The sequence below is a fragment of the Manis pentadactyla genome, chromosome 2, assembly GCF_030020395.1.
Source record: "Manis pentadactyla isolate mManPen7 chromosome 2, mManPen7.hap1, whole genome shotgun sequence".
Classification (NCBI taxonomy): Eukaryota; Metazoa; Chordata; class Mammalia; order Pholidota; family Manidae; genus Manis; species Manis pentadactyla.
In genome coordinates, this window is record NC_080020.1 from 90617341 (window position 1) to 90632165 (window position 14825).

A 14825-nucleotide genomic window follows, 5' to 3' on the forward strand; every position below is an offset into this window, starting at 1 on the left:
GTGACCTAGCAATTGTACTTGTTTTTATCCTAGAGAAACTTTGATGCAGGTTCAAAAAAATGACATGAATGAGGATACTCACCCATGTGGTGTTTATGGCAGCAGAGAGGTGAAGTGGGGGCATCGTAGGCACTCATCACTAGAAAAATCGTTAAGTCAAGGGTAGGGGGATTAAACTGTATCTATAAACATCATATGACAAATCTTTAACCTTGCATTTAAATACATAATTCTAAATATGATTTTTCAGCCTATGAACTCCAACTTAGATTTTTCTGTGAGAACTTAAAGTTACTGATTTTGGAGAAAGTTTAATTCTGCTTGTAGAGATCATCTAGAATTTTATATCCAATTCTTTGTTACTACCAATACTAATTAGGCTTACCTTTGCTCTACATGTGGTTTTGGGCTTATTTCTTGGGTCTCAAATCTATTTTTGAGATTTTTTTTGATTTTATATCCCTTAACACATCTTTGAGAGGCTTTGTGGGAGGTTAATTTTGAGACCTTGAATTCCTGAAACTATTTTGCCTTCTGACTTGAATAACATTAGTTTCGGATATATTGCTTTATTGTATCTAAGGTTACCGATGAAAGTTCTGATGTCAATCTGATAAACCTTCAAGTGCGTGTATATAGTTTTTGTTTGGCTATGAATGGACCTATGTTGCACTTCAGCTCTAGGAAATTTTGAGCATGTTTTCCTCTTTCTGTATCCATACCCTCCTTAATCCCTTTGAACTCTTATTGGATCCATGTTGGAACGTGACTTTTCCTGTCTCATTTCACACTTGTTCATTTACATTATTCTTTGGAATGTAAATCTAAAGAGCTCTGACTTGCTTTTTAGATGTATCCTTCCTACTGTTCAGCACAGCTGTTGAAATTAGTGACAAATTACTTTGTTATAAAAATATTTAAATGCTTTCATAAGTTTATGAATTCAATACTCTCACTTATTCCTGAGAAGATAGTTATAAAATACTTAAGATATTGGTGCTTCACTTCATGGTGTTGCTTTTCTTCAAATGTTTAGTAACAGTTCTCACCTTAGTATGAACTTGTCTTGAGAACTGTACTTGCTTACTGCAAACTCCCTGCCCTACTGGTGGGCCAAGGGTTGGATGTGAACGTGGGCAAGCCATGCTTCCTCACAATGGCTATATGTTTTTTTCTGTCACCCAAGCATCCACACTCATTGCTCCTGCTGAGCTGGGTGCCTACCTGTGCACGGCTTGGCATTAAAAAAAAAGTGGCTGTCCTAAATGATTTTTTTTAAAGGTATCATTGATATACAATCTTATGAAGGTTTCACATGAGCAACATTGTGCTAACCAATTTCTTATGATGGCAGTACCCCAACCATTATTTAGGACTCTTTCTTGACTTTTATCCTGTCTCCACTAGCCAAACTCACTTTTCGTGATAGAATTCTCTGGCCTTATCTGCCCTAGGTCTTTAAAGAATTCCTCAAAATTTATCTATCCAGAACATTCCTTTATTTTCCAAACTTGTGGAGATGAAGTAATACTTTTACCTATTAAAGTATCAAATAATCTTTTCTACCACTTCTAGGGTCATGGATGGGATGCAAAGCTGAAGCATGTGCCAGTGTGTAACCCTGAACAACTTGACCTCATGACAGGTAAACCTGCACATTGTTCCTCCTGTTCTTGGGAAAATGAAGGCTCCTTTGAATACTGACCTAAATGTGAAAGATGTTTTAATATCCATTCTGGGATAGCATTAGTTCTGAGTATTAGGTTTTGTCCACCATGAAGATGGAGAGCCTTATAATCATCCATCCTAAAAAGCCATGCTCTGTGCAGTAATTTTTTCAATTATTGTTTTTATTGAATTTCTCCAGTAAAATTTTTAAGTTTCTGAACAAGGAAATTAAATGGGAAGAAAAGAATATTTTAAAAGATCTTTCTTAAGCTGTACTTTGAGGAAAATTGGCTTAAGGGTCAGTTCAGGAAAAATTAGTATGTTAAGTGTGGACAAATAAAAATAGCTTTTTTGCATCATGTGGGGAGAATGTGGAGAGCCTACTGTTACAGCCTGGATTTCTTCCTTTACCTGTGGTGATATGAGCTTCTCATATTACATCTTGAGGTTGAGAGCTGATCAAGAAGCTAGATGGGCCACATGAAATCCCACGGGAGATCGTAACTGTCCCTAGTTATATTTGGAAAGGAAATCCTAACCGCAGCATCATTTTGTTGGCCTATTACCAAACAATGCTATAGAAAGTTTCAGGAGTACCTTCATTTTTCTCTAAAATGAAACCTAAGGAGATTCTACTGAAGTGTTTTCCCTAAATAAGTTTTCTCAGTTTAGAATGGGCTTCGCAGGTGCTTGGATGTTAGGACTGCAGTTTTGGAGACCATAAATTTTAATTTTGCAAAATGCTTCAGATAGAGATAGCATGGTCTTAAAAAGAAGATAGTATTCTCTTAAGTTTTCCACAATTGTGAATGACTGTGCTTAACTATCCTCTGGGCTTAAAACATTCTGCAAAGGTAAGAAAAAATAAAAACACAGCTTTAGATATAAAATGATCTTGACATGAATGCTTAACTAGAAACAGAGGGGCTGAGCTACTAGAAGGTTTGAGTTGGCTGCCTATGTAATCTGGATTGCCTTTGATAAGAAAAGTGGTAACTCATTGCCTTGTACATCATCAGTTACATGTATTCATTAAAGTTTAGATGAAACATAAAATTTTGATTTCAATGCCTGTGATAATAAATGTTTACTATACATTAAGCTAAAATGTTAAGCTGCTAAGAATTCAAACAGAAAGAAATGAAGAAGATACTCTTTCAAATAGATTTGACTGATCAGCAATCTTGAAATAACTGGAAAACATTTCCTGTCTCAAAGGCTTCCTTCAGAAATAAAAAACACTGACTTCAGATAACACCATACTTCCTCCTTACCTAAAATACAAGGGTGTGGATAGCCAAAATAGCTGCATAGCTTTCTATGACAGTTTTCCTCACCCTGAAATTCATGAAAATAAAACCACACAACTTTAAATGGCATTAGTTTATTACCTATTCACTGTGTTACTTCAAACAATCTAGATATATACAAAAACTTTGAATGTTTTATAAATGCTAATTGATGAAAATATTACAGAGCTGCTAGTGGGATTTTCTTTTAAGCCCAACAAATGAATATTTAGAAGTTTAGTTCTGTTTATGGTAATGTTTATGTTAGAATAATTTTTCAAGTATATACATTCTTGAAGTCCAAAGAGGTCAGAAAAATTTACAAAATAATTACATAGGGAATTTGAGAATTTCATGGCTTCAGATGACTGATGATTCTTTAATCTGTGTAAAACTAGTTTGTACAAATAATTCTATAGTGAATAAACATAAAATTTTCCATGGGTTTAAAATTTTAGGGTGGTCAATTTTAAACACTGTTACTAAAAATAAGATAGTTGTGCTTTTTGATGGTTTGCTACATAATACGTTAAATTTAAATAAAGTCAATTATGGGTTTGGCCTTAATTACAAATTATACAATATGTAAACTAAAAATGATTTATCCATTTCCTTAGATGATTTAAAGTATTAATCTTCTATTCACATTTTGCAACTTTATCATCTCAAAAACAAAAAATTCTAATGAAGAATTCTTAATTTTCTAGTATTTTAGAAGAAAACTATGGCTATTAGTTTAAGTGTAAAACTTATTTTGCTATTAGATTTGTTATATCATGAATCATGTTAATCATCTTGGTAACAAACTTTATTATTCAACTTCATGTGTTACAATTATAGTTTTAAAAATTAACCAGAGTAAAATACTAGTGCACATAACACCTGTTGCACTTGTAATAGTTCAAAGTAATATGCAGACAACTAACCTAAGGTTGGATGGCTGATGAATCAGTGATTCTTTGTGGCTTATTTCCTTTTCCAAAATTACAGTCTGTATATCTGATTCAAGGTAAAGTAGTTGAAAAAGTAAAAATTACCCGTATTTTATGTATTCCTTATTAAAAGCAGAATGTGTGAAAAATTGATTAAAACCAATAAAAATGTGAATGTTTTACAATGCCAAAATATTTTAGAATAAAGTATAAATAAAGGAAACACCACGGCTTGTCTTAAAGAAGCTTTTCGTCATTTTTTTTTTGAGATTACAACACACATACAATAAATGAATTTTATCAAAATACAACACATTTCTTCTACTATATCCATAAAAATCAATTCCTATGTAAATAGTACTGAAAAATCAACTAAAATGAGTTAAAATTTACAAAGAGTTGTTAAAGGGTTTCAATCAATACTAATAAAATTATACAGTACAATAATCAATTGATAACATCTTGAAAGAAGTGCAATATTTGAGTTCACATATTTTTAAAAGTACTGCCTATTTACTCTGACTAGCAGGAAAGGAGTGAGTTCAACTCACTTTGCAAAAATAATGTAGACTGCTATTTTTGCTAGTCCTATAAAAGGATTAATTAAAGCATGATTGAATAAGAAAGCATAACAGATTAGGAATTCCAAAATTATATTTCTTAGTAATTAAAAATGAATTGCAATAACTGAATATTGCTCTAATGAAAGGCTCCAGACTAGCCTTGACTAAAAACAGTTACTGGTCTTCTATGGCACTTTTTTCTGGTCCAAATAACCATGCACTAATTCTTACCATTGCATGTTATTCCAATTTTATTTAATTACACAGACAAAACAAAAACAAATAAAATTAATGGTTTGGATAAACAAAATTAATAAACCTCTATCAAACATTCATTACACTAGGAAGGAACAAAGGCAGTTGGCGGTAAAACACTATTACACGGATACACTTAGAAACCCTTTAAAGACTCTGAAGTATCGAGTTCACATTTAATGTTACCTGTAGGAACAGCCCTTTATTTGAACACCTTTACACACTGAGAGGCCTCAAGGACCCATCTCTTTGCTCTACAGCTTTCCACAGCATTCTCTATCACTGTGCCAATTTCATGAACTTGCTTTGGTTTCCTAGCTCCATGCGTACTGTTTCCCTTTACTTTACTTTACCAAGACAATGTGAGGCCAAAAAAATCAAGAGGCTTTCCTAAATCTTCTTACATTTTCTATTATAGCAAAACAAACTTAAAACTGGCCATTTTAGTTTCATTTGCTGCTTAAAGTGAAAATTATAAATTAAGATTAAAATGGAGCACTAATTATAAAAGAGATTCCAAGTACCACCATTTGCAAAAAATCAAGGGACTTCCATTATCACAGAAAATTCATGAACATGCATGGACAGTAGAGTGAAAAATTTCGTGACTAAAAAATTAAAAATTGAATCACCAGTAGCAAATGTATTGTCAATGGCTATGACAACAACAGATCCTGCAGAGCTCATAAAATGCAATTATTGTCTTTATTTCTTAAGACATTACATTTTTATTGCATTATTCTATTAATAAAAACACATTATAACAGACAGCTGTTTCTTCATTCTTTGCTTCCAGATTGTTAGATGAATTAACTGTTTTAATCTGGCCTTGGAAAGTGAACACACCAGCACCACCTTCACCTACTCACTCTTCAATTCAATGTGCACATAGCAAAATCCAACACTTCAAATCTCTTGCCCACATTTAAAAAAAAGTAGTTTTAGCAGAAAAACGTTAATAGTAGTTGAATAAAAATACGGGCATAAAAGCTATGAAACAGACAGCTCTGCCATCTGTCTCTGGGCTACAATCAAGGCTAGAGCCTTGCACAGTTCAGTCATGTGTATGAAATCCAAAAATAAACCTACAATCTATACAAAAACAACATGTTTGTTTTTGTAGCCTTGATTGCTATGTTTAAAAACCTAACGACATGTTTTATATGTTATGAATTCAACAGTCTCCCCTATATACTGTACAGTGGTTCTTTCCCTATGACCACAAGTTCCATTTCATTAATGTACAAATTTGAACATAATTTTTTGAGTTCTTCTTTATTTATATAAAAATAGTCAAAATATTAATTTCCCCCCAAGTATCTTCCAGTAAATCTTGCTGTCTTCCCCCCTCTTTTATCCACAGTTTTTATGAGGAAACCTCTCGTACAATAATGAGTTCTACTGTGTTCTGGAAAGTTTTTAGCAAGGACACTGCTTGTCCGTGTTCAATATTGATAAAACTGTAGCCATTAGCCTAGAAGAAAGAAGAAATACCATTTTAAGAAAAGGATTTCATAGTAATTTATTTGCATTTGTGCATTTAAATTCCGGCCAAGTAGTCCACAAACCTTGCAGAAAATAAGTATCATTTTGGCAATTTAAAACATCTAGACTCCTGGGCCTTACCCCACATCTATGGAAATAAAATCTCTGAAGGTTTTTAGAGATTCTGAAGGGACTCAGAAACCTGTATCTTGCAGACATTTTCAGATGATTCCTATGTAGCAACATGATGTTAGGAAGCACTTCTCTAAGACAGTGTCTGCCATGGTGTGGTGGGTATGTGCTAATGTGCTACTGAGGTCATCACACAGCAAGGGTAGGAGAGACGCAAGACTTCGCCTTCTCATTGCCTTGGACCAACAGATCAAGAACACTAAGCTTCTTGTAATTGAGGCTAAGCATTTATTGAGATCTTATTGTATACTAGACACACAGTTCTAGGTGCTTCACATGAATTAAATCCTTTAGTTCCCACAACACACAAACATTCTTCTTTCATCTTGTTTTAGAGAAGTTTCCTAAACTTAAAATAAAAACATATATTCAAAAATATCAGTATGATTTTCCAAGATAGAAGGTGCAAATACTTTAAACTATGAATGCACTAGAGAGTAGCCTCTAAGAAATGCCACTGTTTTCATCCATAAATATGTGAAGATAAACATAAAATGCATATTTTCAAATCTGGCGTTTAGTAATTCCTTGATGAGGCAGATGAAATATAAAGGAAATAATAGAAAGATGTATCTTAGTTACCTGAATAATTTTATCACCTGGTTGCAGTAATTTTGAAGCTGGTCCTTCAGGCTGTACCCTTGTCACAAAAATACCCTTTAGCAACAACAAACAAGGTAATTATTTAATTGAAAACAGTATAAGTAACACAGTGCCAACCAACAATCTTTCTTTCACAGTATGCAAATATTTTAAACATGGTACGAATTTTTTCCCTGTCTTTTCCGAATAATATTGTGACAACCCAGTATTATTTTGGTCTCTTGTAATTTTGACTTAAAAGTATAGTGATTTCTGTTTAAATTGCTTAAGTTAATTCTATAGATGTGCTGAAAAGTAAAACAATCAATAATCACTTGAAAATGTGAACATTTAAAACTTTTAGTTAAATTTGTTTTCTTCAAACAATTTGAACTGATCACATTTCAAAACAAAAAGCTGAACAATACAGAAGGGAGTCAAAAGATGATGTCTGTCAAGATTTATATAAACATGTTAGATTTTCACTTATGTGTAAGAGGTATTAAATTATTGAATAAAACTTTATGGGTATTTCAAGGATATATAAACAAGACTCACATCATCATCAGGTCTGAATGGGTTTCCTCTTCCCCCAATACCTCCTGATATGCTAAATCCAAGTTCTGGATCCTTTTCAATTCTCACTCGAATCTAAGTTAATATGAAAATAAAATAAACTATTGTTACTATCTCAGAAAAAGCTATATACAAAGATATCCATATTTAAATATTGCTAAATTATGTTCAATCAATCAAATACAAATATGTAAGGTTTCACCTAAAATAAATATTCAGGCAGACAAAATGAAACTATGACATGGAAAATTATGTTAATGAGTTAGTAAAATAAAGGTGCAGCTGGGATTATAAAGCATAGCTCCTAACTTAATCTATCGCTGCCTTGTGAGGACAGGCAACCAATTAATGTTGACCCTATTTTTTAGAAATCATGGATTTTAATGACATAGAGCATACCCACAAAATATGTACTTTATGGTCAGTTTCCATTTGTAAAACACATAAATCACATAGTATTTCTGTCTATCGTATATTTAAGATATTTAACAGATTCCTGGGTGGTTGTTGGATATTAATTCCTCATTTCCTGAATCTGTACACTTCAAAGGAGCTGGGATTAATGATCAATTGAGAATTTTTTATAACTGAACTATGAAAAAAGATTCCAAGAATTAAACTTTTGTTACAAACCACTCCCTTTCCCCAGAGACTAAACCAAAATGACTAAAGCATTGTTTTCTCTACTTAACTTTCTAATATTATTATTTTATCAATAAACTATCAAAATACATGAAGGTATGATTAGTGACTTTTTAAGTACTTCATTAAATTTAATTCTCACAATAGTTCAAATTTCAAACTCTGAGTGCCAAATAACAATAGCAAATCACAGTATGCCATTCAGGTTTAATGGTGGACTACTTATATTCCTGAGGTGTGCCATCAACTGATTTTGGAAAAACAACATATTAGGGGGGAAAAAAATCACGCCCCAAACACTAAATCCTATGTCAATCAGAATAGGGGGATTAGAGTCAAGTTAAACCACAAAGTTTAACACCTTACAAACTTAACATGAAACCAAACCTTTGAATAGATTGGTAAAAACTATGTTCAAATTCCATATGGATTTACTGCTAGCAATCAAAGCATCTACAAAATATATAAAAAGTTTAATCTCACATTTAAAAAAATATTCTTAGTCATTCTTACCTCTTGCCTTGCCAGTTCATGGCCTTGTCTAGGAGAACAATGGGGCTGTGTATATGGAGGCTGGTGGGCCACTTTCAGCATCAAATAATCAATTAGTTGTTCTCTAGAGGGATACCTTGCCACAGATGCCTGAGGAAGGGGGTGATGTATTTGACTATAATTTGCCTGAGGCCTGAGAGGCTGGCCCATCTGTCCATTACTCAAAGGCATCTAAGAAAAACATGAAGTGTCTTGAAATGACTGATAATAATGTCTTATTACAAATATTTGGATTTTCTTCTTAGATTATTACAAAAGCACCAGAGTTTAACATTTTAAATCATACAATATCATGACACTTAAGCTATTTTCTAATTCCACACTTCTAAAAGAAAAAAGCTATCAATGTCTTAATTATAAAACTGCCTGGGTGCTTGCTAATTAATAGTCACTCTTTAAAGGTTTCAAATGAAAATTATATCCACACTTAAAATTACTTGCTTTTCTGTTCAATATTAACAAACCTATCTTTCTAACAGTAATCAAAAGTTAAATTGGTAGGCAATATACCAAAGTTAAAAAATTTATCTAAGTTCATTAAAAGGTTATCTTTTCCCACACTAAATCTCTAACATATACACAAAGATGCATTTGTTGTTTTCTTCAGAGCAAAAGTAATGAATTCTGTGGTGTAATTCTCCTTATCAGTATTTTCTGCCTTTATTCTTTCTTTCCAAATTAACAAGTCAATTTATCTAGGTAGTAGTAAATTCATTTGTTCCCTGTGTGTGTATACCAGACAGCAATAGGGCAATATTTAAACTCTCTAAATATTAATTCCATAGAATATTAAACCACAAAAATTAAACCTTGACATTCTATTTTACTTTTCAGAAGCTACACAAAAAACATGAGATTATTATTTTCTTGTTAAATTGTTTTAATGCCTTTTGTTTTTTAGAGATTGAATCTGAATTTTAGACTTGAAATCACCTTTTTGAATTATGGCTAATAGCTTATTCTGTTAATGTGAGGTATCAATCTGAAAAATAAGAGGTTACATTTATATTATATATAGTTGCATATAAAGAGATTTTTGTGTAGAAGAGTAAATAAATGTCCTTACACTATTCATCATTTAAAGTTTCATTGTTGATTATTAATAAAAAGGTGACCTCATCCACAAGGAAACTACAGAAAAACTGTGAGGAAAATATTTGAGCCCCATTTCCCTAAAATAATCCAAAAGGAGAAAAGTTTGGGAAAAGATTATGGCAATGTTTCAGAACTATATGCTCTTATGTGAACCTTGCTTAAAGGATACAAACAGTTTGGCTTTGGTGAAGATTTTCAATTAAAAAGAAAAAACGGTCTGTTTCCATTGTCTTATACTTGAGAACTTAATTCTGAAGCCTAGAAACATATATGAATGTTTCACAACAGGGTACAACTCTATTACAAATCTTATATTGTTTAGATAGAAGGAGAATAAATCACTGTATTATTCCTCTTTTTAAGAAAAAACGTGGTTTATTACTTGACCACTATAGATGCGAAGCAATTTATCTGCCGGGGTACTGAAACGGTTTGTGCTGTTATTTATTCCAGAGAGGCACAACTCTGTGGAAAGCACACAACCTTTCTCCACGTTTATACCACTTCCTTATCTGTGCAGATTCAATACCTTTCTCCTGGGAGAACTGTCCAGACAGTATTACTGCTGATCCATTCTTAAGTCTCTCTCACTTAGTTATACCTGACATTCTACGTTAATGTTAAACATATCCATGGAATATGTTAAAGTGGCTCAGGAGAATAAAAAGCATAAAGCAAACTCAGTAACCTAAACCACAAAATTGATATTAAAAAGAAAAGTTGGATGAAAGAGCTTAATTAAAAAAGAAAATAAAAACAGAGAAGGGTAAAACAGATACGTATAGACTTATGTTAAATGGCTGGGATCCTATTTTTATGTAACATATAACTATGCTTCATGAATTATATCTGGTTATACTAAGGGATATGGACTTAGTTATGAGAAATGCAGATAAATATTAAAGAAAAAAATTGTATATCTGACAATGGTGATGGAAAATAAACTCTTAATTAGTGATGCCTTAGTTAGAAAAGTATTAAGAATACAACAATCATCTATTCTACCATATACAAAAGTCAAGGTGATTTCTAATTATATTTAAAGTATTTTCAAAACACCATTAGTAACAGAAAAATATCCTTGAGTGAAGAATTTAAGACAGGTTTATCTTAACTCTCTAAAAGGTTTACTATCAGGAATGCCAAAAAAAGTCTCTGACTCAAATGATAACAGAAGAGGGTGATGCTATAGAAATCCAAAAATAACAATAAAATGGCTCTCCAGTGTGGGAAAAAAATATGGAATAAACTGAGAAATAGCAGACTGAAATTCTATTTCATATTTCTCGATTATTTAAAAAGAAACCCTTACAAATTAATGGGGGAAAGTCATCAGAAATTTATTTTAGTGTTAAAGCCTATGATAATATTTCTACTTCAAAAGTCATAAAACATAGTAAGCTCACAGGTTCTCCTTTATTTATTTCCTGAGCACCTACTTTCATCAAGCTGTCTGGAGGAAGATCTCTGTGACTCAGTGTAGCTGATGAGTAGCTCTGCTGTCCTGAGGTGAATATATCATCTTGACAAGGATCTCCACAGGATGTCTGGGGATGCTTCAAATAAGCGGGAAATAAAAAATAAACTAATAAAGATCTTCAAGATATGAAACCAAAATGACGACACCTGAGAGATTAGGAAAAAATATTGCTAGGTAATGGGAAGCTGAAGAACCAAATCAAACATTACCATCATAGCTGCCATCATTACTGGTATCTTCATGATAGATGCTAACTAAACTTACTGTGGTAATCATCCAACAATTCATTACAATGTATACCTTGGACTAATACTATGTTACATGTCAGTTCTATCACAATATAACTGGAAAAAAATGTTAGTACCTTTAACCATCTTACACAGCAAAGTGCTTATTCTTGTAATGTGTGGGAAGTATGTAAGGAAATATACTGTTTAGCTATCTCTTTGTAAAGGCTTTTAATTTACGGTAATACCTTGCTTTTAATACTTGGGAAAAGATTATGGCAATGTTTCAGAACTATATGCTCTTATGTGAACCTTGCTCGAAGGAACAATAAATTAGTTATCAATCAAAGAGTCCCAAATTGTAAGGGCATATAAAATATACTTCTGTTGAACATTACAAAACAATTTTGGTAAAAAAACTAACTGCTGTTCTTTTATCAGCACAGTACTACCCAGGATTTTTAATGATTATAAATGGTTTTATAAAATGATTCATCTTATAAAATAAATGGTCTTATAAAATTTGTTTTCACTTAATTCCACCACACTAATATTATCTCAGTATTTTCAAAAGCACTGGTTTGGTGAAATGCTTTTACAATGAGCTAAAGTTCATATTTTGTATGTCAAATAATACCCTTCTATTAGTTTGCCTCACTGATAGCTTTAGAGGAAAAACACATTCAACCTTTCATTGTCTCTGAATATTTCTTATAAAAACTGTATAGAGCTGACAACACAGATATTCAAACTACATCAGCATGATGAAAAATAATCTGAAATCTACTTCACTATGATATGCCACAGGATACATATAAACCTAAGGGTTTATAATTTAATCTTAGAAACTCTTTTATCTGCAACAGATCGATCATGTGCAGTAAGCTGCTAGTTCAAACTGCAGCTTAGCATTTTTAATGTGGTTTGATCTAAATTTGTGTATTTATGCAATGAATACTTTATTTGCATTCTCGTTTTGAAATGCGGTTTCAAAATGCGTAATTATCAGCTCAGTTCACAGCCTGAAGTTTAAACTACAGCCTGAGTGTACAACTATGGTTTACTTAGTATTTAAAAGAGTAAGTAAATTATGGATGAAAAAGTAAAATGTAATAGACTCAGAGGCTCTGAACCTAACAGTAACAAGCAAAAATTACCTTTCAAGAATTTGGAAAGAACGGTTGTTCAGATGACTATAGTGATTACTCCCTAATAAAAGCCCCTGGTCTTTATTTGTGGCTTCAGATGGAATAGTATGAGAAACACAGGGCTTAACAGCCATCACTCTTCTCTCTCCCTGTTTGAAACTGACAAGTTATAATTGCTGCCACTATACCATGACATAGAAACAAAGTGATGGCAGGTGACAGGAGGCAGAAAATGAGTGATGCCCAGCCAGAGCAAAGCAAATATATGAGATGTCTGCCCTAGAACGTAACAGAGGAAAGCCAGCAGCATATTAAAATTGGGGTGAGAGGGAGAGAAGACACTCAGGAAAAAGCAAAGGACCCAGAAGTACACACAGTCAATATGAAAATACAGCTACGGGGAGGGAATAAACTAAGATTATTAGAGAAGGAACATCTTTTCAGGATGGAAGGAGGGAGACAGAAAGAAATATTTATTTAGAAGTCATGCTACCACCTCAAGTTGTTACAGACAGAAAAATCTTAAAACAGAGCCATGCTAGAATTCTCTTCTTTCTCCTCCTCTGCCATTCTAATCCCCTACCCTTAACTTTAAAAGAATAAACCTTTCTTCTTCACCACTAATGACTATGCGGTAATGTAGGTAAGAAGAGACTTGGGTTTTGCCTTTTCACTGGTACTTCTTGTTATTTCTCCATCCTCATATTTAATCATATTCAGCAAATTATGATTAAACTTAGTTCCAGGTAGTACTTTTTATTTGCCAACCCTAAGTTACTAAAATGACAATTATTCTCCCCCAAAACCTTCTGTGGATTATATATGGCATAACAGTAAAACCTTGAGTTAGAGAGGGCAAGCTAATTCTATTAAGAGAAACCACTGCTAAGAATAATAATTTTTTAAAAACCTCTCAGTTATTCTGATTCCAACAAAACTTGACTACATCCTTAGCTTATGACCAAAGAAACTGAAGAGATAAAGACCCAATTAGCTTTGCAGAAAGCTTTAGAACTAAGCCATGGAAGAACTGGTTGGTAATCAGGGTATCTAACCCACAGTACAAATTTATTTTCTAGAAATGTTAAAACATTAACATGTGGGGTATTTTTTTCTTCTGTGTACTGAAAGTACTGGTCTACTACAGGTACTCACACGAAAAATGTGCCCACCAGAACCTCTTCCGTCTGCAACACTCAAGGCAAGACTGCCTTGGCTGCTATGCAGATCCCTAGAGCTGCCAGAGTGTAAGCTGCTTACAGCAGTAAAAGTGGAATTAAAGGACCTTGACAGCATGCTCTGAATAAAGAGGGGATAGATTTAACAGAGATTAGTGAAGCATGCAAAATTCACAAGACACGTTATGTACATAGACATATACAAAAGTAACCCCAATACCATGTAGAAATACCATTCAACACTGAATTTTTAGTGACACTGAAAGAAGTTGGCACTATTTACCATATGTTTATGTGGCAACATACATATACACATAAATTACACGTAAATCCAGCCACTCACATGTTTAAACACTAGAGAAGAGAGTACAAACATATAGCTGTTTTTATAATGCTATTTCCTTTGCTCCTAATATATCTTACTAGAAGTTCATTGGAAAATAGGAATTGATTTCATACCCAGATGTGTACATATATTGTAATTTAGAGAACAAATTAATTTCACCATAAAGATAAATTTTACCAACAACCAGTTTCTAAGTCAAAATAGATTTCTAGAGTTTGCTTCATTTTACAGAAATTTTCCATTATTAAGTAGAGCTTAAATATACATTAACATAAAATATATTTGTAAAAATTACCTGGCTCTTGGCCACTGCATTTTCTAATATATATATATATGTATGTGTATATATATTCCACATTTCAATAATGTTTTATATTAGGGAAAATTTTAACATTCAGAGTTTTAGGATATGACATATAAAAGATTCCCACTGTTCTATAATTACCAAGAAAAAATAACAACTAGAAATTGCAGATGTAAAAACTTTCCCCATTCATAAAATAAATAGGCATTGAAGATCATTACATTTTAGGAGTGGCACCCTTCTGCTACTTGAACATGAAGAACCACAGATGGAATCCTTCTACAGTGTGAATTTATATGAACTCGTAATTG

The 14825-nt window shown here is 32.7% G+C and overlaps 1 protein-coding gene across 7 annotated transcripts in view; it reads right to left on the reverse strand.

Moving 5' to 3' along the window:
• Nucleotides 1–3747: 3747 nt before the first annotated feature.
• Nucleotides 3748–14825, reverse strand: part of ERBIN (erbb2 interacting protein) — a 113726-nt gene continuing 102648 nt past the window's right edge. For 4 of the 7 annotated variants that reach the window (XM_057494736.1, XM_036887672.2, XM_036887670.2 and 1 more), the window contains 6 exons: nucleotides 13842–13985; nucleotides 11271–11387; nucleotides 8698–8907; nucleotides 7525–7617; nucleotides 6967–7041; nucleotides 3748–6181 (listed from right to left, as the gene is read on the reverse strand). In XM_057494736.1, coding sequence (XP_057350719.1) covers nucleotides 6074–6181; nucleotides 6967–7041; nucleotides 7525–7617; nucleotides 8698–8907; nucleotides 11271–11387; nucleotides 13842–13985 — 747 coding nt within the window. In that variant the 3' untranslated portion in view covers nucleotides 3748–6073. The remainder of the gene's footprint in view (nucleotides 6182–6966; nucleotides 7042–7524; nucleotides 7618–8697; nucleotides 8908–11270; nucleotides 11388–13841; nucleotides 13986–14825) is intronic. The other 3 variants (XM_036887673.2, XM_036887674.2, XM_036887675.2) reach the window with 3 other exon arrangements.